Below are 22115 nucleotides of genomic sequence, written 5' to 3' on the forward strand. Positions count from 1 at the left end.
CCTGGGTTCTACGGTCCACTGCCAGGTGACTGACACCTGGCTTGCCAGGACAGAGAGCTCTTGGCTCTGCCTGGGCCTGTGGAGGGAGTAGTTTGATACTGACTCATGGAGGAGGGGAGTACGGGTCCTCGGGTTGGAAAAGCCCAGGAGTCCCATCTAGGTAGAGGTGGAGACAGGATGGAAACCCAGGCTGCCCATCTGTATACAGGTAGCAGTGCTATTACCCTGGAAGACCTGGGATGGCCCTGGGGCCAGTGGGTCTCTCTCCTTCCCAAGTCAGGCAGTAGACATCTAGGCGAGAGTCTGGACACAGATATAGAGAGACCAGGAAGAACTCAAGAATTCTAGCCACCCTCACTCAGATTCTGTGTTCTTTCCACCAGGTTACCCTGGCACAGTCCTCAGATAAAAGTACAATAGAGAAAAGGGACTATCATTGTCTTATTCCACAGAAATTCATCCTAATGAAAAGCTCTTGTTGTCTTGGGGGTATAGCTCAGTGGTAGAGCATTTGACTGCAGATCAAGAGGTCCCCGGTTCAAATCCGGGTGCCCCCTCTCCGTTGCGGAACTTTACAAATTTTATCTCAGTCCCGCGGTCACCTTTTACAGTTCCGTTGCAAGCGAGAGGGGGCGTATCCTCCTGCCGACGTGTTTTGCAGGCGGGTGAGGACGGAGTCTGGGGCCCTGCCAATGCACGTGCTCAGCCTGTGTGCCGCTAAGCTCGGAACGCAGTGCAGATGAGGGCCGGGAGCTCCGGGTCGACCCTTGGACGGTGCGGACGGCCCAGCCCAGTAATGGTAGGGCGGAGGCGGGCGCACCCTCAGCTTGGCCTGCCGGGTGACCCGACGGCTGTTCTCAGTGAGCGAGGCTGTTTCCAAGGGCGGGACTTGAGCTGGGGCGGGAAGGCTCGGAGAAGCTCACAGGAGCGTGTGGGACAGAGAGGGGTGGCGAGAAGCAGTAACAGAGCTCTAGCCGAGCAGACGGGGACGCCGGCCCATAGGAGCGCCCCCGAAGGGAAGGATCTCGAGGGACTTCCCCTTACATATCCCCAAATTGGGTTTTCTTACACCATCAGTAGAAATCTCTAACTCAGAGCTTCAGGAAAGAAACCCTGCGTCCAGGAGAGCAATCTCAGATTTATAATCTTTTCAACTCTCGTTAAAGTAGAACCTCACTTCTGTTCGTGAGCGTCTCAGGACGCCTGCGCAGCAGCAGCAGCGCCAAGAGACTACCCACAGTCACTCCGCCGGCAGAGGGGGTATAGCTCAGTGGTAGAGCATTTGACTGCAGATCAAGAGGTCCCCGGTTCAAATCCGGGTGCCCCCTCGCCATTATCCTTTTTTAGGTCCCGAAATCCTTGTCTCGAGCTACGATTTATTTTAAAACTTTTAATTTTTTTCTTCCACATTATGTTGACATTTCCTCCGCCACCTCTCTTTTGGGCAGACAAGGAGTGGTGAGACAGTGCAAGCAAAAGGAATTGTTAAGCAGTGGCTCTCAAAATGTGGTCTTGGAACCAGCACCACCACCTGGGAACGTGTTAGAAGTGCAGCTTCTCGGCCCCATCCCGGAACCACTGAAGTAGAAACTTGGAGGTGGCGCCTAGAAAGCTGCGTTTTAATAAGCCCTCCAGGTGATTCTGATGTGCGCTCCAGTTCTAGAGGCTTACATTTAAAAAAAATTTACAGGTCATTTGCTTCTAATTATTTTCAAGTTGCTGTTTCAGCCTAAGCCCGTATAAGAAATCTTATAAGACAGATTGTGGGCACCCTGGACGGAGGCATATACAAAAACACCGGGGCTAGAGCTGGAATTCTGTCCCGGGACCTCTCACTTGACTTCCCGGAAGGCAGGGGCGTGTGGCCCCGCCGGGTCAGAGCCGGGGGTCGCGGACAGACCCAGACCTGGGTAGATCTGGAGAAGCGAGGGAAACCGCAAAACACACGCGTTGCTGCTCCTCACGTGGCCGCTAGAGGGAAACAAGAAGCCGCAGCTGGAAGCGGCTGCCTATTTGATCCTACTGGAGAGTCGACGAATTCGGGATTTAAATTAGACAACAAGAAGAACTTACAGACAGTTCTTGATTTGTCACATTGTAAGGGAATAGAGGGCTTAAGGTTGGAGGAGGTCGTTCCTGGGACCCTGGGTCCTGAGGAAGGAGGAACTGGGATTCTGAGAGCTTAGAGTCTTCTTCTCAGGTCCTCTCTTTGGCCTCAGTGTCAGGGAACTCATCCCTTCCAGCCCGCAGGGTTCCTTCTCCTGTCCCGACGCATGTCCCTCTTCCTGGGGAATTCCCCAGTGGCGCTCAGCGTCCACGCTCTTCCTCTCCGCGATTTCCAGTCCTAGTCCCCAGCCCCATAGAAGCCAGGGTGCCCCTCACCCCTCACTCTCCCACCCTCCAGCGCGCCAGCTCCTTGCCATCGTACGAAGTAGGTCAGGGGAGGGAAGAGGCACCTCTGTGTCCTGACCTGATTCCCTGCTGTCTATTAAATCTCCTAAATTGCGGGTATTTTTATTCTGTCCTGAAAAAAAAAAAGGATCAATCCCCAGAGCCTGTTACAAGGTGTGGCCGGTGGGGTGAGACATCTCCTTGCTTTGAAGATTGATTGGGTGGGGCCCTGAGCAGGCCTGGGGTCCCCAAAGAGGAGAGTGACCTCGGTTACTTTCTGGGGTTGGGTAGAGATCCAGGCTATTTCAAAATAGGCGTGAGGCAGGCCCCCTCCACCACATGTCCCCTGGATTGGGGGGCAAGATTGTGCTGGGGGGGCGGCGGGATAAAGCGGAGAGGAGTCGTGGTGGGGCGGGGGGCGGAATTTGGGCCTCTGCTGGGCAGAGAAGCTGCAAGGGAAGATTTCTGGGGTGGGAGTGGGCTTCAGAAACCCACAGAACTCTAAGGAACAGCGCAGAAAGTCTGGAAGGCTGGTAGAGCTGAGTCGGGGGTATGGCAGGAGCCCAACGCCGGAGGAAGGGGCGCCAGTCGCTTCCTGGGGTCTGGCCCCCGGGTCTTCTCTCCGCGGTTTTGCCCGGGGGAGTGGAGGAGGGGAAGCGAGGCAGGAGCTAAGGTGCTGGGGGTGAGAGGGAGCAGTGATGCTCTACAGGGGTTCTCCCAGCCCAGGGGCCCCCGCCCTGTCCCCCTGCTCCGCCCCCGCCCCCAGTCTTGGGAGCGGCTGCGGGCGCCCTCCGGGAGCGCGGGGCGGGCGGGGCGGGCTGGGGGAGCCTGGGGAGCTCCGGGCGCCGCGCCCCCTCCCCGCCCCGCCCCCGCCGCGGCCGCGCTCGGGGAGGCCGCCGCCGCCCCGCTCTCTCCGCCCGCTCGCGCTCCCGCAGCCGCGCCGGCCCCGCGCTCCGCCGCCTCCGCGCGCCCACCCCTCGGCCAGCCCGCCCCGGGGACCGCGCCGCCCGAGCCCGGGCCGCCTCCCTCGCCAGGGCCGGGGCAGCAGCCGGCCGGGGGCGGGTCCTCCACCACCATGCGGGGCGAGCTCTGGCTCCTGGTGCTGGTGCTCAGGGAGGCTGCCCGGGCGCTCAGCCCCCAGCCCGGAGCAGGTAGGACTGGCCCGAGGTGGCCCGGGTGGGCCAGGCGGCGGGGAGGGGGCAGGCAGGCGTGGGTATGGGCTGGCCCGACAGGCTGGCGAGATTGGGGAGGGGGTGTTGTCCGCGGGAGGGGAGGAGCCCTGAGGGCTGTGGCAGGTGGACGGGACCCCACTGTCCCAAACACGGAGAGTGTGTGAGTGAGGGTGCAGGCGTCAGACGCTGATGCCCCAACCTCTCCTTCCCTCCTCGAAGGACGCTGGAGGGGCCCCAGGAGCGGGGGCTCCATAAGGCAGTGGGCTCTGACCCCAGAGGGGACAGTGGGAGAGTTAGAGAAAGCCCTGGTCACGCCGGGCGAGGCTGAATTCTGGTAAGATGCGGAGCCTGGGAGCCTCCTGTCCCAGCTTTGCCTCCTCTTTCTCCTCCCTGCCCCGCCCGAGCTGACCAGGTCGGGTCTGAGTCGGATTTGGGGGCTGGATGGGAGCAGCCAGGGGGATGGTGGACACCCTGTGTCTCTCCCCCGGCAAGGGCAGTAGTGACGGGTCACCTTCCTCTCTCTGTTTGGTACCTGGAGAGCAGTCCTGGGCCCAGGAAGAAGCAACTTGCTGCTCCCCAACGCCCCAGCCTCAACTCCCACGAGGGTCTTCCTGTCACTCCTGCTCTGCTCTGCCCTGCCCTGGTGGCCCTTGGCCTTTTGCTGGTCTGACTCTAGATGGGGGGCTCCTGTCCTGCACACTCCTCTTCCCCTACATCATTTCTCCACAATCGTCTCTCCCACCTGGAAGTCCTTTCTGAGATCTACCTTCAGTCCCTTGTGTAATAAAAGGAGAGCCATTTTTCGACACATAATAATGTTACATTTTCCTCCTTTCTCCCCATGCGTTCAGCCTTTCTCTGGGGTTGGGGAGGTGGGTAATCTGCAGTCAAGCCTTTTGACGGAGAGAATTGGGAAGACAGAGCTCCATGCCTCACTGGCACAGATGACCCTCGGAAGGGATGGAGCGGGTGGGGGCGTTGGCGAGGGTGACACTGTGGTTGAGCCGATGTGTCTCAGGGGTGCGCTGGCATCATGCAGAGCTGCAGTGACAGCGTTCTGGACTTTAATGGTCCCTGTATGTGGCTGGGACAGGCCTGGGTCCCTGTGGAGGAGGGTGGGGAAAGGTGCCAATGGTGGCGGTGTGGGCAGAGAGCAGTGGTAGCTATTGTCACAAGAGGCTGCTGGTGCCCACCCACCAGTTTTCAGGGAGACCACCTAGAGAGTGGCTAGAGACTTGGCTTCTAGTCCCAGCATCTCAGTTGCTGTGTGACCTTGAGCAAGTTACTTCCCTTCTCTGGGCCTATTTCCTCACTTATTAAGTGCGGCTGTGGGCAAAATCTTTGACTCTTGGTGGCAGGATTATGAGAGATCTTTTTTCTTTTTTATGATTGCCTTTCCATTTCAGATTTGTTATGATGTGAATGGGTAATTGATAATTTTGAAAACAAACCCTATAAAAAGAAAGGGATTGGACTGGTCAGTTTTTGAGGCCCTCTGCAGCCCCAACCTGGTGAGATCTTCTGAACTCGAGATGTGACTGGGTTGATGAGGGAGGGCTCTGAACCCCCGACTGAGTGGGGCATACCGTGGAGAGGGTTGGGGAAGGGGCATTGGGAAGTAAGGAGGATGCTCTGGGGGTGGCGGGCAGACCCAGGCCTGGCTGAGGGCTGCCTCTTCAGAGACACCTGGGAAAGCCAGGAGGAGGGGGCAGCAGAGACTCAAGTCACATCTCTAAGTAGAGGACACTGTGTCTTCTCGGCTTCCACAGAGATTCAGCCAGGAGAAAGGGACTTTCTCTGCAGCGGGAGAGGCTGGTTCCACCTAAGGAAGCTTTAGGAAGCCGGAGGGGGCGGCTGCTGACTCTCAGCCCAGTGGTTTTTCCGCAAGGCCAGCTGGATTTGAGGGAAGGACTGTGTGGAGGCAGGGGCAGCCTTCTGGGGAGGACAGATGTGGGGGTGAGACACTGGTGAGGGCCTCTGAGGAGGGTCAGCCCCGTGGTGGGGCTCTTGTGACTAGTGCCCGTGTGACCTGAAGAGGAACTGCCATCCAGCCCCAAGACTCCGAGTCCTCCAGGCTGGCCGGGGGGCGGGGGTGCCCTCAGGAGGAAGCTGAGCTCTCCCCTCCCTCCTGATGGATGGGCTGGTTTGGTGGAGCTTTGAGACTTCATCCATCATTAGAACGGGACTGGGAGAAAGATGAGGAGAGACCTAAAGATGTAGTCAGGGGGCAGGGGAGACCAGGAGAGGCTGACGGACAGGCAGATGAACGGACAAGAAGATGGCCTTGGGGTGCAAAGGGGGAGTGGGGGGCACAGAGGGCCTGGCCCGGGTGGAACCAGAGGCCCCTAAAACAGACATAGAAGGAAGAGGCAGCTGGAGGTGGCGTCCTGGCCTGAGAGTCAGGAGACGAGGCCCAGCACCAGCCCCTGGTGACCCTGGCAACTTCCCCGTGTCTCTGAGCCTTGGTTTCCGCCTTCTGTAAAGTGGGATTTGGACCAGATTGTCTCTAGGGTCTCTTGCAGACACGACTCTGCTTCCAGCCTCCTCCTTGCCCACCAGAGACTTCCAGACAAACGGAGACTAAAATCCAAACTTCTTACAGCGGCCGTCAGACAGCCTCTCCTCCACCCCCACCCCTGCCCTCACTCTCCCCACGTCCATTCCTCAACACGCTCAGGCTGCTGTCCTCTCGGATCTTCAGGGAACTGGCTTCTCACCCAGGCCTCAATCAGCTCAAGGGCCACCTCCTCAGGGAGGCCCACCCTGATGGCTCTGTCCAGAGCAGCAAGAACTCCCAACCCCTCCTCCCGTCTTATTCCTTCCTAGCGCTTATCACTACCTCACGTTGTCTCCTTTGCTGCATTGTTCATTTTCTATGTGTCTTTCCCAGCTAGAAACTTCGTGGGCACAGAGGTTGTGTCTGCTTGTTCACTGTTGTCGCCCCAGCACCCAGCACAGTGGGTCGTACGGTAGGGTCTCATTAAATGTGTATTGAATAAGTGAGTGAATCAGAGGTGGTCACAGACCCCAGACTCTCCCCGTCGAGAGAAACCCAGAGAGCCAAACTCTTCTCTCCTCTCTTCTCCTCTGAACTATTTGGCGGTCCCTTCCTGTCAGTTCCTCGTGCCTCCCTCCCTCTCCCCAGACGAAGGTCCTTGGTGGGAACCTGCCTACTGGCAGGAGGGGAGAGGCTGCGGTTGGGGGCTTTGTAACTAGGAGGCAGGATTTCAGCTCAGGGTCTGGAGCTTTTCCCAAGCTCCTCGGAAAGTCGGTCCTTGTGTGAGACCCAGGGAAGGCAGGAGGACTTGGCTGGGTGCTTTGTGTACACTATTTTGTTTAAGACCCAAAACGACCTACCAAGTGCAGGTTTTATCACCCCATTTTACAGATGAGGAAACTGAGGCTGAGAGAGATTATCCAATTTGTCCAACATCACCGTCAGTAGGGTTCACTCTCAAGCTTGTATGACTCCGACCCTGTGCTCTTTTATTGCTGTGATATTGCAGTGAGGGTTTCTGGTGGGGCTGTGTCCCAAGGGAAGGGTCTGCTCAGCCCTGTGGATCGCAGGGACTCAGGGCATTTAAACATACCTTTCTCCCTCCCTCCCTCCCTTCCTTCCTCTCTCCCTCCCTTGCTTCCTCTTTCCTGTCCTTCCTCCCTCCCTTCCTTCCTCTCTTCCTCCCTCCCTCTCCCTTCCTCCCTCAGTCCCTCCCTCCCTTCCATCATCCACATGCACTTACTGAGTGTTTGCTCTATGTCAGGCACCTGGAGCCTACAGATGTTCAGGCAGCGGTGCTATGTCGGGATCAGGGCTGGGGTGGCACATGTAGCATTTGGGGCGAGAGGGAGAGATGTCAGGGATGCACTGGGAAGACGTGACGTCTCGTTAGACTTGAAGGATGAACAAGAGCTCATCAGGAGAAGGGTTTGTTTATGGAGCAGAGTGGTCCTGGCTATTTGAAGCCCCATGACCAGAGAGAGCAGGGCTGGGTCCTGGAGAGGGCTTTAGGGAGACAGGGGGCTGGAGGAGAGAGCAGGGATCTGGTCACGAAGGGCCTTGAATGCCTGGTGGGCAAGCTGAGCTGGAGGGCTGTGGCGAGCCGGAAGCAGGGGAGGGATGGAATCAAGTTTGCCCTCTAGACGGATGCTCTAGTGGGTGTGTGGGAGACTAGCTGGAGGGCATGAAGGGTGGAGGCTAAAGTAGCTACTGGACTGAGAGGTGGCTCTGGGACTGGAGTGGCAAGCTCGGGTGATGGGTGGGATGAGGGTGTCTTGGCCCAGGTGCTGGGGTGGCGCAGTCTGGCCTCTTGAAGTCGGCACATTGCTTCCTGCCCCAGAGCAGGGCAGTGGCACGTGAAGGGAGCAAAGGCACTACTGCTGGGCCGCCCCCCTGCATCCCAGGGGACACAGTCTCCCAGGGCAGCTCCCAGAGGCCTAGTGGCACCCAGTGAGCCCAGCTCACAGCCACTCCAGCCCTGGGGCCGTCCCTGCTCCTTAGGAAACAGCCTGAGGGTGCCTGTCACCTCTTATTGCACTTTCTGTGGTCTGAGCAGACCCCAGAGCCAGCCTGCCTGAGTGCAAATCCTGCCACGGACTACTTGTGGGACCTTGGGAGGTTCCTTAACATCTTTGTGCCTCAGTTTCCCAGTTTGTACAATAGATCTAAAACTAGCTCCTCCCTCATGGAGTTATTGTGGGGATTAAATGTGTTAATGTGTTTAAAGCACTTGGAATAGTGCCGGCACATTCTCTCAAAGTTTGCTGTCATTTTTATGATTACTGTTCCTATTGTGACATCCCACTAGATTGGCTGCTACTTGGGGGCATGGGTGAATGGATGGATGGATAGATGAACAGCGTGTGCTCTGGAAGCTGCTTGCCGTCACTCACCGGCTGGTACACTCGCACGCAGAGGCGTGGAATGGGTGCTGGGGAAATGGAGCTCTCCAACAAGAGTGGCTGAGTGTTGGGTAGGTGTGTAACACATGCGTGAGCATGTAGAGAGGAGAACCAGGGCATTCAGACAAGTCTGTGTGTTTGTGTGTGCATGCACAGGCACGTGGGCCCCTGCACACACACGTCAGCAACCAGCTGTGTTGGCTCCTTCCATGAGCTGAGGGGGTGATGTCCTGTCCTAGCCAACCGGTTGGGGGAAGGGTGGCAGGGAGACAGATGTGCTGTCGGTGGGGAGGGCAAGATTCAGGGCTAGGCAGGGGTAGGGCAGGCTCCTCGGCGACCTCCTCTCCATCCCTCGCCTTGCTCTCCTTCATGGACTTGCCTCTGACCCCGGCCCTGAGGCCTCTGGTTATAAAGCTTCTTCTTTATGTTTCTCGCTCGGTGGTCATGGCAGCCTGTGCCATAGGCATGATTTTAGTGATGAGGAAACTGAGGCTCAGAGAGGTAAACTGACAGGTCCAGGGTTGCATAGCTTGTGGGTACAGGGGTCCCCTCCCTGACCCCACCTCTGACTGGACCCTCTTTCCCTGCCCTCTCCCCAGGCCTCAGGCCCCCACCACCCAGGTACCCTCCTGTCTCAGTTGCAGGATTATGATGCCTGCAGATCTCCAGCATCCCTTTCCAGGCCAGCTCAGCTCCTCTGCTTGCTCTGCACATGTTCCTTTCCTGTTCTGGCTCCAGCCCAGGCCCGAGGGCTGCTCACAGGAGGACCTGGGGAGCCAGGCAGATCAGCCCGGCACAAACAGTTCTGTCTCCAGAGGCAGCTGTGGGCCCCACCCGAGAGGGACAAGCAGGCCCTGGCTTGGGGTCTGAGCCAGGGGCAGGCTGCCTTCCTAGCACTGGGCTCAGGTCCATCTTAGCCAGTGGGCATCTTGGGGCAGGGGTCTGGGGATTGCCCTTCTCCCCACCTTCTCCAGAGCATCTGGTTGAGATTAGGGGCAGAGAAGTGAGAGGGGGCCGGCAAGGGTCCAGCAGGCACCAGGAGCCAAGAATGACTTAATTGGATAAAATGTCTAATGACAAACCAGGGCCCCACAGCAAAGAGTCCTGGCCCCAGCCCCAGGCCTGGTCTTGGCCAAGCCTTGTCTCAACTTCTGTCCTTGCTGGCTCCCAAGAGTTACCTCCAATATGGTGTCCTCAATTATGCAGTGATTGAGCACCTACAGTTTGCTAGACACTGAGGATGTACATTTGCAGAAGGCAGGGAGAGTCCTGGGGGACCTCGAGTCTACCAGGGAGATGGGCAGGTAGTTACGAGGCCAGGAGAAGGGGCTACATCCAGGAGCTCCGGGGAGTGGGTGGGGGCAGGCTGAGGCCGAGAGGGCATCTGACATAGGGCAGGGCCTGAAATGGATGCAGATGGCAAGGAGTATCAGACCCAACTCTCTGGTGGTCTGTGTCCCATAGACACATAGTAGGTGTGACAATTGGAGTGACAATATAAGACACATCTTTGGGGGCATGAATCTTTCTAAAGTGGAAAAGCATAATTTATATGTCATTTAGGGTAAACTTAATGACCTAGAGGAAACTAGAGAGAACATCAAGTCTAGGAATGGCTGCTAAATGGCCTGTGTGCGGCCGCTTTCCAATCCTGTGCCCATGGCAGTCATTGCCAGTTGATCATGACAGTCTTTCCTGCTAAACACAGAAGAAGGCTCAGAATTTGTCTTCATTAGAGTGCTAATCAAGAGTGTCACTAATCGACTAGAGATGGCTTTTGAGATAAAACCTATTCACCACCCTTGATGGTGTCTAAGCTCTTTGTTTCATGGGAAAAGTGACTTGCCTGAGTGTTTGCTGGTTGTGCTAGAACTAAACAGTGGTCCCCACTATGGAGACATCTTGGATTGTCGCAACCTGGGGGGAGCTGCTACTGGCATCTGGTGAGCAGAGGCCAGGGATGTTGCTAGACATGTTACAATGCCAAGGACAGCCACCCACAGCAAAGAGTTATCCAGTCCAAAATGTCAACAGTACCAAGGTTCAGAAGCCCTGAACTGAAAGAACTCTCCTCTCTGACCTCTAGTGCCTGGAGTCCGCTGGAAGTTGAGATTATGTGCTGTTTCTGGCAGAGAGATAAGGAACTGGCTTGGAATGTTCCAGAGCAATGCTTCTCACCCTTGTCTATGGAATTAGGTCCAGGGCATCTCAAAAGCTCCCCTGGGGATCATTTAAGAATCCTAATGCCCAGACCAGACCACAGAACAATCGTATCAGAATCTCTGGCAGGGGTCGGGGGGGGGGGGGGGGATCCAGACATCGGGAATTTTTAAAGCTCCCTGGATGATCCCAGTGTGCTGCTGAGGTTGAGAATAATCACCCCTTTGGAGGTTTGAAACTTGTCTTCACCGCTTTGTGACCTTCACTGTGTGACCTTCTTTAACCTCTGCTGCTGATTCCTGTCTGCACAATGGAGAGCATCGTGTCTGCTGTGGAGGGCCGGGTGAGGGCTAAAAGTGCTACGTGTGCAGACTGCTTAGCGTGGAGCTCAGCACATGGCTCTCAGTGCATGTTGGGTGTCACCTGTCCTGGTAGTCAGTGTCCCCAAAGTCAGTGTTGGCATGGGGTCAGGGCCTCTGCAGAGTAAGTGGGCTGGTCCCCTTCCTGGACCTGCTCTCTGGACTGCCAGGACTCAGCTTTCTGTCCCCTTCTCCCAGGTAAGGATGCAGATCGAGGCTCTGGATGGGCCACCAAGGGGACCACGCAGGGCTGGAATCGGAGAGCCCGAGAGAGCCCTGGGCAGGTGTCGGAGCCGGACAGGACCCAGCTGAGCCAGGACCTGGGTGGAGGCACCCTGGCCATTGACACACTGCCGGATAACGGGACCAAGGTCGTGGTGAGTGCGGGAGGAATGTGGCAGGGGAGGGAATTGGAGGCTCGTGGGGTGGGGGGAGCTCCCCCAGTATCCCATGTACATGTGTCAGACACATAAATCACATATCCTTTGGGGTTGGCCCTGGAGGTCAGCGTGGAGAGAGGGATCCCAGGGAAGGGGACGGAAGCAGGGCTCAGCCTGGGTCATAAAATGTTAGCATCTCAGAGCTTCATAGGCTGCCTACCTCCTTGTGGACCCAGAGAGGTGGAGAGACTTGCTCAAGGATGCACAGCATGTCTACAGGCTTCTTGACTCTGGGCTCTTCCCTCCTAGGGCCTCCACTAAACCTGAACGAAGGTGGCATTATTAGTCCCCTCCAGCTGCCAGCTCGGGCCCCTCCCCCACCTCATTTCTGCACAGACCGTATGGCCCCAAAAGGTTAATGGTTGCAGAGGCTCGGGCTGCTCAGCCTGAGGGCAGAGCACTCTAAGAGGAGAAGGCAATTAGGGTGAAGCTCCGGGGAGAAACTCCGCTGCCTGGGGCACTTCTGGGAGGGGTGGGGAGGGGGGCCAGGGAGGGAGGCAGCGCCGCCCTTGCAGTGTCTGGCCCTGCTCTCTAGCTGGCTTTCTGGGGGGCCCACGGGGGCCTCTGTGTCTGTGGGTGAATCTATAATTACGTGTCTGTGTCAGCGAGAGTGTGTTTGCACATGTGTGAGGGTTTTTGTGTATTATGCACATTCACCTGTGTGTCTGTCACATGGGCTGCTTGAGTGTCTGTGATGAGTGAGTGTGTGTGACTGTGTGAGTGTGGCCATGCCTGTGTGTGTAAGCACCTATGGCTGTGAGTGAAGAGGGTGGGTTCTCAGGATGCAGAAAAACTGTGAAACAGGAAGCAACAAAAGGATGTGCTTCTCGGCATATGTTTCTTTATTTTATGTTTTAATAGCGACTCTTTTAAAATCAAAGAAGTGCGTGCAGATAGTCAAAAAGGTCAAATAGTGCTAAAAGCAGAAAATGAAACACAGCAGTCCAGCCCGCCCACCCACCCTGGAGACCTGCCCACCCCTCGCTCAGAAGGCGCCACTTCAGTCTTTCCTCCAGGCAGGCCGTTGCCTCCGTATTTCTAAGTAATTTGCTTACACTGCTGCCTCTTGGTTAATCTGTTTAGACCTTATCTGTTGACTGCCTGTGGTGTAGATGAAGATTTGCCATTTATGTAGTCCCCCAAGTGTCATTTTATGCTCTCAATATTTTTAAATCCATGTGCTTTGCTTTGTATCATTATGATCATGTAAATATTGTTCACCAGGAACCCGAGCAGGGTAATAACATTGTTGACTTTCTTGTATAATTCCTGTTTTTCCTGAATCCTCCCCTCCACCCCCACTACTGTGTAGTTTTCTGTACTTACAATGGCATATATTCATACACATCCGTTAGCCTCAAATACAATTTTTGTTGTGGTCAAATCTGTCAGCTCTTTTTTTTCCCCGGAAACCCCTCTCCTGTTGTCCCACTCCGACATGGACTGGCTGCTTGCCCACCTGCCCCACAGCCATCCTGGACCCCCACCTCCTTCTTCATCCTTGGAGCCCCCGTGCCTCTCTCCTGTGCTGGACCGACGTGTTCTCCTGACCGTGGGTCTTCTCTTTCCTGCCCCACTCCTTGTTTGTTTGGCTTCCTGAGGAAGGTTACACAGGAGGACAAGCTCTTCTGAGAGCTTGCATGTCTGAAAATGCCTTCATTCTATCCTCACACTGGATTGATGGTTTGGCTGAATATAGAATTCTAGACTAAAAATAATTTTCCTTCAGCAGTTCGCAGGCATCTCACTCTTGTCTTCTGGCTTCTGATGTCACTGTTGGGAGTCTTGGTGTCACTCTTATGCCCCATCTTTGTGTATAACTGCTTTCCCCCACCTCTGGAAACTTCCAGGCTGTTCTCTGTAACCCCAGCTTTCTCAAAGTGCGGGGATGGGCTCTGCTCTGGCTGTTTCTCTCACCGCGCTGGACATTTGATGGACTGTTTCATTCCAGAGTCTTAGATTCACCACTCTGGAAAGTCTTCTTGTTTTATTTCTTCGATAATCTTCTTCCTACCGCATTCCCTTCTTTCTACATTCCCCTTGGTTAGATGTCCATCTCGAGAATTGACCCTTGAACTTTCCTCTCTCTTCTGCTGTCTACTCCTTTTGCATCGTTTGTTGTTTATTTGTCAGTTTGCTTGTTACTGTTGTTGGTGTTCCACTTTCTGGGAGATTTTCTCAACCTCATGTTCTTAATGGTACTTGCTTTTTTCTACTATCATAATTTTAATTTCCAAGATCTCTTTATTATATTCTGATTATTTCTTTTTTTAAAAAAACTCTTTTTTTTTGTGGTCATGGGTATATTATATTCTCTCTCTAAAGATATTTTAAATTTTTAAATATTTTTTTTTTCCTGCTCTCTGCGTCATTTCTGTCTTTCTTTTCTTGGTGGGGGAGGGTCTAATGCAGGGACAGTTTGCGTCGGAGTTGGCAGGGTGAAGGAAGATGACAAGGGATGGTGAAGCACTTTAGGAATAGCAGCGGCACGGAGCAGTGCAGACCTCAACCCCTGAGCTGGCCGGGAGGGTGGTCAGCCAGCGGGAGCCCCCGGAGGGACCGTTGCGCAGGAGCTGTAGCAGTGTGGGTGCGAGAGGGACCAGTGCCAGCCCGCAGCCTGGAAGGAAGGGAGCAGGGTAATTTTTCTGCATCATTTCCATGACTGATTTTTCCTTTGACCTCAGGCTCTGACATGGCTTGGCACTGTTACTGGTCCTGTCTCTGTTTAAAATTTTGATATTTCCTTCGTCATGGATTTTTCTGCATTCATCTTCATTTTAAAATCTTGCATTAAAATATTCTCTATCTTGATGACTGAGTTTGTTGGTACTGCCTTAAATGTTGCACCTGAGGCCAGGGTGTCTCTCACTTCACCCTAACCCCACCCTGAGGAGGAACTTCAGAGGACGCAGCCCCACCCGCTTCCCGTTCTGCCCTGTCTTCTCCATCCTGCAGAAGCCAGGAGCTGTGGTGGGAGGGTGGAGTGGAAGGCCAGGGCAGGAGAGGTACCTGAGTGAGGGGACACTAGAGGCCCCCCCGCCCCCAGCTTTGTTGGGCCATCAGTTAAAGAACTGATACTTGCTCTGGCCAGACGCCATGGTCAGAGGAGCATGTCCCGGCCTGTGCAGAGAGGACCTTGCGGAAGAGAGCTACAGAGATGCAGCGTTCTGGAAGCAATTGTGTGTGGGCGTTCAGAAAGGGCAGTGGGGATCATTAAGAGCTAGTATGGATTCAGTAACCCCAGAGCTTAAAAAACAAGACAAATTCTCGGGCTCCACCCTGAAGACACTGCAGATGGAGCCTGGGAATTTGTTTATTGAACCCCCATGTGATTCTGACGGTTATCTAGCTGTAGAAACTTCTGATCTGTAACATGTCAAACCAATTTTAAAATCAGTTGCTAGACTGACCACCAGAACATGAGACTTTCTATGCACCACGTGGCTGCACTTGACCACAAGACTTTCACCATCTCCGGGGTTTCATGGCCCCCTCAGCAGCCACACATCAAGAGTCCATGTGAAGGAGCAAGGCCACCCTGGCAGGAGGCCCCTCTGAGATCCTGTGGGCTGCCTCCAGCTCTGCCCAGAAGATAGGAAGGATCAGATGTCCACATCAGACTTCTGTCTTAGCTGGAAGAGAGGTCAGATGTCAGATCAGGAACCGGAAAACCTCCTGGGCAGGCTGAACGAGGGTCGGCCTCACACTCGATGAAACTCCCAGAATAAATACAAATACTGGTACTGAAGTTCAAAGCTGGGTGGGAAGGATGTGGCTTATCGGCAGTTCATGAGGAAAAGACTTGGGGCTCCTCACTGCCTGTGGGCTGAGGATGAGTCAGGAGTGTGAAGTGGCTGCCAAGGACGGAGGTGGGAAGCCAGCTGTGTTAATGGAAACCCACGGAAACCCATGAAACCTAGGGACCAGGGCTGGGACTCTGGGGTTCCTGTGGGGTATTTCTTGGCCTGAGCACAGCTGAGGGGCTTGTGTCCCTTGGTAATGGCTATCTAGGGACCAGAGGAGTCCAGAATGGTTGAAGGAGTATGGGGTATTTAGCCTGGTATAGAGAAGGTTCTAGATGTGGCTGTTTTCTAATAGCTGCAGGGCTGAGACTGGGGCAGAGGGAGGAGACTATTTTTCTCCATAGCAATTATCCCTTCCTGCACTGAATTATCTATTTATTTGTTTATATGGCCTGTCCTCCCTGGAACCGAAGCACCGGGAGACCGGGGACTGTTTTATCCCCGTTGCCAGTGCCCAGCAGATGGAAGGAGCTCCTTCTGTGAAGGAACAAAGGAAGCAGGGATTTCCCCATCCCCAGAGGCCTCCAAAGACAGGGTTGTGGAAAAGAAGAGGTTGCAGCTGGGGTGGTCATTGCACACAGTGGCCTCTAGGACCTCAGCTCTGCTGACTCTCAGGCCCCCACACACAGAAGAGGACTCAGTGCTTACACGCGCCCGAGCATGTGTGTGCACTCCCGCCACCCGCGTGGGCTCGTGCCCGAATCCTCAGATGGGCCTGTGCTCCATCCCGGCTCTGCCTGGAAACCCTTCAGCCTTGCACTGAGCAGTGTTCAGTCGGGAACGCTGATGGTCACCCCCTTCAGCACAGCCAGCCTCAACACCACCCCACCTCACCCCGGGCTGTGTGCCCACACTGACCTGAACAGTGGGCAGCCTCAGCCCCTTGGGAGCCCTGCCAAGGGGCCCAGAGATGCCTGCTTCTCCTGCATCTCTTTTTTTTTTTTTTGAGGAAGATTAGCCCTAAAGGTAACTACTGCCAATCCTCCTCTTTTTGCTGAGGAAGACTGGCCCTGAGCTAACATCCATGCCCATCTTCCTCTGCTTTATATGTGGGATGCCTACCACAGCATGGCTTTTGCCAAGCGGTGCCATGTCCCCACCGGGGATCTGAACCGGCAAACCCCAGGCCGCCGAGAAGCGGAAAGTGCAAACTTAACCACTATGCCACCATGCCGGCCCCTCCCGCATCTCTTTTTTAAAAATTTAGTTTAATTTTAATTTTAATTTTTGGTCAGTGTCTCTCAGAGCTGGGGTCTCTGGTTGGAGGAAACCTGATCTAGACAACAGCTTGGCAGCAAAGGGCGGGGCACGAGGCGGCTGGGGAAGGGGACGCCTCAGCCAGTGTGAATTGGTCCGTTGCAGAGTTTTCTTGGGTCTCAACAGGAAAACATTTCCACTGTTTATCCACATCACAGCCTGGTTGGTGCCAACAGGAACCAGGATCTGGGTTCTTCTGCCCTGGTGCCATATCAAAGGACCGAGGGCCTGGCAGGTGGGCTGCCATTCCCTTTGGCTTCCCCCACACCCACCCAGTGCCACCTTATCTTCCTTCCCGGCTCCCCAGTACACCCTCCTGGCTGTGGCTTCCCTTCTGGCTCAGACGCTCTGGCGCAGCTCCCTCACTTCGGCCCCTCTGCCCAGCCCCCATCCCAGGCCTTCTCTGGACCCGCCCTCTCTAACCATCTTCCCTTCTCGCCCCCTCTGACTCAGTTCTTTCTTCCCAGTCCATCAGCCCAGCCCCCCTGCCCAGCCTTCCCTACCCAGACCCCTGCCCAGATCCCTTGACCACCCCTCCTGCCTGGATTCCCTGCCCAGCCCTCCTGCTCAGCCCCTCTGCCCAGACCCCCAGCTCAGGCCCCCTGCCCAGAACCCCAGCTCAGCCCCTCTGCCCAGGCCGCCAGCTCAGACCCCTTGTCCAGCCCCCCTGCCCAGCCCCCCAGCTCAGCGCCCCTGTCTAGTCCCTCTGCCCAGCTCCTCTGTTCAGCCCCTTCTACCCAGCACCCGCCGCCTGGCCACCGCGCCACAATGCTCCTTCCAGCTCAGACCCTCTTGCCTTGGAGCCTTTGAGGCTTCCAGCCTGCATTCCCAGGGTGAGCTGGCAGCTCCAGGGGCTCTGGTCAGAGCCATCTCCTTCGGTTTCATTCTCATACCCACTGTACAACCACATCCCAGTGGAAAAAGAACTCTTGTCTGGACTCAGGCTTTCCAGAGATTTTCCCCCAGACCAATCCTGAGGCCCTGGGGAAGCTGGGAATTTTGAGGCAGAGGGAGGGGTTGGGAGAGCCACAGTGCTAAGTCAGAGACCCAGGGATATGCCACGGTTTATTCCCCAAGAGGCTGGAAGGAGGAGGCCTCAGACAAAGCTGCTCTTCTAGCCTGGGGATTTCCAAATCCTAGTCCAAGTTTTTCTCGGTTCTGTGGTTCACATCTGAGACAGAGTTTGGGAGGAACCAAGTTTAAGAGCATACAGATTTGGAGGTTCCCCCTGAAATGGAATAGGTTCACTCCGAAAGAGAAAAGACTCCCTCCTCCCACCCTAGTCCTCCCTCGGCCCAGCTCCCCTGAATTCCTCTCCTCTCTGGCCCAAGCGAAACTTCCCAGCTTGTCCTCCACCATGGCAGGCCCAGGGAGGCTGAGGGCCCTGCAGCGAGGCAGGCATCACGTCCTCCGAGACAGTGGGGCACGAGAGGGACAAGTGAGTGAAATACCTGCCTGGTTTCTACCACCTCTCAAAGGAGGCAACACCCAGAAGGAGACCTCCAGAAGGCCCCCTCCCCAGATCTAAGCGCCTAGGGGAGATGGGACAGAGAGACATGTAGCACGGACGCATGAGGAGCAAGCAGTGCCCGTTGAAGAACCCATCATGCCGGAGCCCTCAGGGGAAGGGATGCAGTGAGGAGGCCCATGGGGGAAGACTTCTGGGTGTCAAGCGTGAGATGGGTGGGACGAGGGTAAAGTCAGGAGCTGAATATTGAAGAGAGAGCAGAGATTCCGTGAGAAGAATGGGTGTCTAGGGAGGAGGGAAGTAGAGTCCCGACGTCCCATCTCCAGCACTCTGGAAAGAGTCTGGCAGTCCTGGCCCCCCTCTTGGCCCTGGCACATACCAGCTGCATGACCTTGGGCTGGACGCTTAACCCCTCAGTTAATGAACCTGATGGCACAAGCCCCTGCTAGCTTCAGATTTCCCAAATGGGTGGTAAATACTAATCCCACGGCGTTGAAATTCAAGAGCAAGGTGTGACGAGGCACGTGATGGGTTCTCAGTCCCTGTTGTCTCCCCTCCCCCTGCTGGGCTCAGCAAGGCTCCCGGGACCTCTGCTGGCTGCTCTGCTCCAGGTGGTCCGTCTCCTATGCAGGTCCCTCCTGGTGAGCCTTTTCCTTTTCCTTGGGCAAGTTGGGTGGGTGGGTGGTTTCTTTCCTGCTTGCTGAGGTGAGATTCGCATAACCTAAAATTAACCATTTTAAAGTGCCGTGCATTTAATACATTCACACTGTGGTACGGCCATCACCTCTGTCTAGTTCCAAAGCATCTTCATCTCCCCAAAAGGAAACCCTGTACCCTTTTCTTTAAAAATATTTATTTGTACTTTTAATATATTTTTTTAACGATTCTATTTTTTTCTTTTTTCGCCCCAAAGCCCCCCGGTACGTAGTTGTATATTCTTCGTTGTGGGTCCTTCTAGTTGTGGCATGTGGGATGCCGCCTCAGCGTGGTTTGATGAGCAGTGCCATGTCCGTGCCCAGGATTCAAAGCAATGAAACACTGGGCCGCCTGCAGTGGAGCGCGCGAACTTAACCACTCGGCCACGGGGCCAGCCCCAAAACTCTGTACCCTTTAAGCAGTTGCTCCCCACTCCTCTCTTCCTTCAGGCCCTGGCAACCATCAATCTGTCGTCTGTTTCTAGGGATTTACCTCTTCTGGATATTTTGTATATAATTGAAATTATACAAATAGGACGTTTTGTGTCTGGTTTCTTTCACCTAGCATAATGTTTTCAAGACTCATCCATTTAAGGCTGAATAATATTCCATTGTATGGATATGCCATAGTTTGTTTATCCATTCATTTTGTTGATAGACATTGTACTGTTTCTTCCTTTTGGCTATTGTGAATAGTGCTGCTGTGAATATGTGTACACATATGTGTTTGAGTTCCCGTTTTTAACTCTTTAAAGGTTTAAGGGGTGTATTCCTAGGGGTGGAATTGCTGCATCATATGGTAATTCTATGTTTAACTTTTTGAGGAACCTCATACTGTTTTCCGTAGTGACTGAACCATTTTATATTCCCACCAGTAATGTATGAGGGTTCCAGTTTCTCCACATCCTGGCCAACACTGGTTATTTTCCCTTTTTTTTAGTCATCCTAGTCAACTTATAGTCATCCTAGTGGGCGTGAGGTGGTGTCTCATTGTGGTTTTTCTCTGTGTTTCCCTAATGACTAATGATGTTGAGCATCTTTTCATGTGCTTGTTGGCCTCCTCCTCTTTGGAGGAACGTCTAAGTCCTTTGCCACTTTTTTTCTTTTGTCCGGCTTTTTAATTGGGTTGCTTGTCTTTTTGTGTTGGGCAACTTTCTTAACCCCTCTGGGCCCATTTCTTCATTGTCAAATGGGAATGCTATTGTCTATGTGTAATTGCAAAAGTGTTCTGCAGTAATTGACATAAAGGGCCTGCACAGGGTCAGGAATGATAAATGTTAGGTGACTCTGAATTAGGCTCTGGTCTAGGGTGACTAACCGTCTGGGTTTTCTGAGGATGGTTCTGATTTTAGCACTGAACGACCAGCATCCTGGGAAATCCCTCAGTCTCAGAAAAACTGGGGCAGTTGGCCACCCTACTCTGGTCCCAGGTACGGTAGGTAGTGTGTATCCTTGCCATGCCATCCCTCTAAATCTCAGTTTCCTCATCAGTAAGGTGGGACTGAGAATGCCTCATAGAGTTGTTAGGAAAATCGGTGGAGCTAATTGGTTGAAAAAGTTAACCAGAAAGGTCTCGGAAGACAGAGTCGTGCTTTTCCCCCGAGATCTTACCTGGAAGTACCTAGGAAGTACCTAGGAAGGATCCTAGCAACAGAAGGGGATTTCCTGGCCTGGAGGCTTCAGCGGCTACTCTTCATTCCCTCACTACTGCTCAGAGTATGGTAGGGGGGCGACCGCACTGGCAGCGCCTGGGGGCTTGTTAGAAATGCAGAAGCTTGGGCCCCTGAGACCGGCAGAGCCAGAGTCTGATTCCCAGGTTGTTCGTGTGCACGTTACAATTTGAGAAGCACTGCTTCAGGCCCAAGGCTTTGAAGATGGGAAATAATCCAGGATATGGAAAGTCCATCAGGAAATTCATCACAGTAGTGTTTATGAGAGCCTAAAAATTGGAGCTACCTAGATGCCCAACAATAGGGCAATGGCTAAGAAAATTGTGGATTTTCTTCTGAGTAGATGGCCGTGAAGCCATTATAAATGATGGTTAAAAGACCCTGTTCAGCATCAAAAACTGCTCTAGGTGTCATGAAACATGACAGAAACAGTCCACACAACTGGATGATCAGCAGGATTCCAGCCATGTGAAATTATACACATACGAAAGAGACGAGAAGGAAATCTGCCAGCCTGGGGCCAGAGGAGGGGTGGGGGAGGCCTGTTTTTGTTTTCCTTTTTCCTCGTTGTCCTCATTCTCTGTGGTTATGTGACATATATTTCTGCTATCAAAACCTCTGGTTGGCAGATACTCCTCCAAAAGCCCACGTGATGAGTCAGTGTCAGGATAAGATGATCCCTCCAGTGCCATGAAGTGTTGGGGGCATTAACAAATGCTTCGTCTGGAAAGCCAGTCCACACCCTCTTTCCAAGCCTGGTCCAAACCCCCGCTTCCAGGGCCTTCTTTGGTGAGGCTCATTCACCCTGACCCCTCTTGACCCCAGGCACTCAGTGCCAATGCAAGTGCCCCTTTGTCTAACCTGGGTCCCAACTTTCCCAGGTTAGACCAGGGGACCGGCTTTCTGCACTTCTGCGCTGAGGAGTGTTCTCTGTGGGTTTATTTCTGCCCGAGGCTGAGGGCGGATGGAGGTTAGTGTGTGGAGACAGGAGGTAAGGGAAAATAATAACAACAAGTAACGTTAAAGGAGCCCTCCCTGAGTGCTGGCCTCATTCTATGGCCTTACGTTTAATCCACCCAACAACCCCAGGAGGCAAGGTATGCTGGAACAGAGAGGTGAAATGCTTGTGCAAGGTTGCACAGCTAGTGAGTGGCAGAGCCAAGACAAGAATCCAAGTCTTTCTGCTTTTGGAGTCCTTGGAGACAAAAACGAGTGACACGTTGGTCCAGACAGAGGGTGCTTCTTGATTTTCAAACTTTATTGTGCAAAAGAATCTCCTGGGAAGCTTGTTCAAATGCAGGTTTGGATCCAGCAGGTTTGGGGATGGGCCCCAGGATTCTGCATTTCTAGCGAGCTCCCAGGTGATGCTGATGCTGCTGGTCCCTCGGGTACGCTTTGAGTAGCAGAGATCTAGAAAATGTTCCTGTTGGTGTTGTAAGGCCTCATGGGATGGTGGGGGCAGGGAATGGGGTGCCCCCTCCCCCAGGAATCTGGGCAGCACCTCCTGGGTTGGACCCAGCTGCCTGGAGCGCTGTCCTGACAAGCCTGGCTGGCTGGCTAGGCCCCTCCAGCAGGCCCTGCAGGGTGCCCTCGGTTGCTTGCCTCGGCATTTCCACCTGCCAGTTGGCTGGCAGGTGACGGGCCGATGGTGACAGCTTAGCCAGAGTTCCTGTCCAGAAACGTCTTGAGCTCAGCCAAGGTAAATGCTGCCCCGCTGTCAGAAATGAAGTGCCTGGCAGGCTCTGGGCATGAATAATGAGGCAGAAGAGACATTGTAACAGCAGACATTTCCCATGGAGCT

At 54.3% G+C, this 22115-nt stretch overlaps 1 protein-coding gene and 2 non-coding genes across 5 annotated transcripts in view; all 3 read left to right on the top strand.

Annotated features, from left to right (window-relative positions):
* Positions 1-485: 485 nt before the first annotated feature.
* Positions 486-557, top strand: TRNAC-GCA (transfer RNA cysteine (anticodon GCA)). Its single transcript has one exon. It is a non-coding gene; the product is annotated as a tRNA-Cys (tRNA).
* A 699-nt stretch (positions 558-1256) lies between these two features.
* Positions 1257-1328, top strand: TRNAC-GCA (transfer RNA cysteine (anticodon GCA)). The gene has a single exon. It is a non-coding gene; the product is annotated as a tRNA-Cys (tRNA).
* Positions 1329-3278: 1950 nt separating this feature from the next.
* The window catches only part of PLXDC1 (plexin domain containing 1), a 55434-nt gene continuing 36597 nt past the window's right edge, over positions 3279-22115 (top strand). For 2 of the 3 annotated variants that reach the window (XR_002811477.2, XM_023652618.2), the window contains exons 1-2: positions 3335-3542; positions 11180-11358. Coding sequence is in view for 2 of the 3 variants with exons in the window: in XM_023652618.2 (XP_023508386.1) it covers positions 3467-3542; positions 11180-11358 (255 nt within the window). In the remaining variant the exon portion in view is untranslated. Of the gene's footprint in view, positions 3543-11179; positions 11359-22115 lie in introns of all 3 variants that reach the window. The other variant, XM_023652617.2, reaches the window with a different exon arrangement.

This window comes from Equus caballus, chromosome 11 (genome assembly GCF_041296265.1).
Source record: "Equus caballus isolate H_3958 breed thoroughbred chromosome 11, TB-T2T, whole genome shotgun sequence".
Lineage (NCBI taxonomy): Eukaryota > Metazoa > Chordata > Mammalia > Perissodactyla > Equidae > Equus > Equus caballus.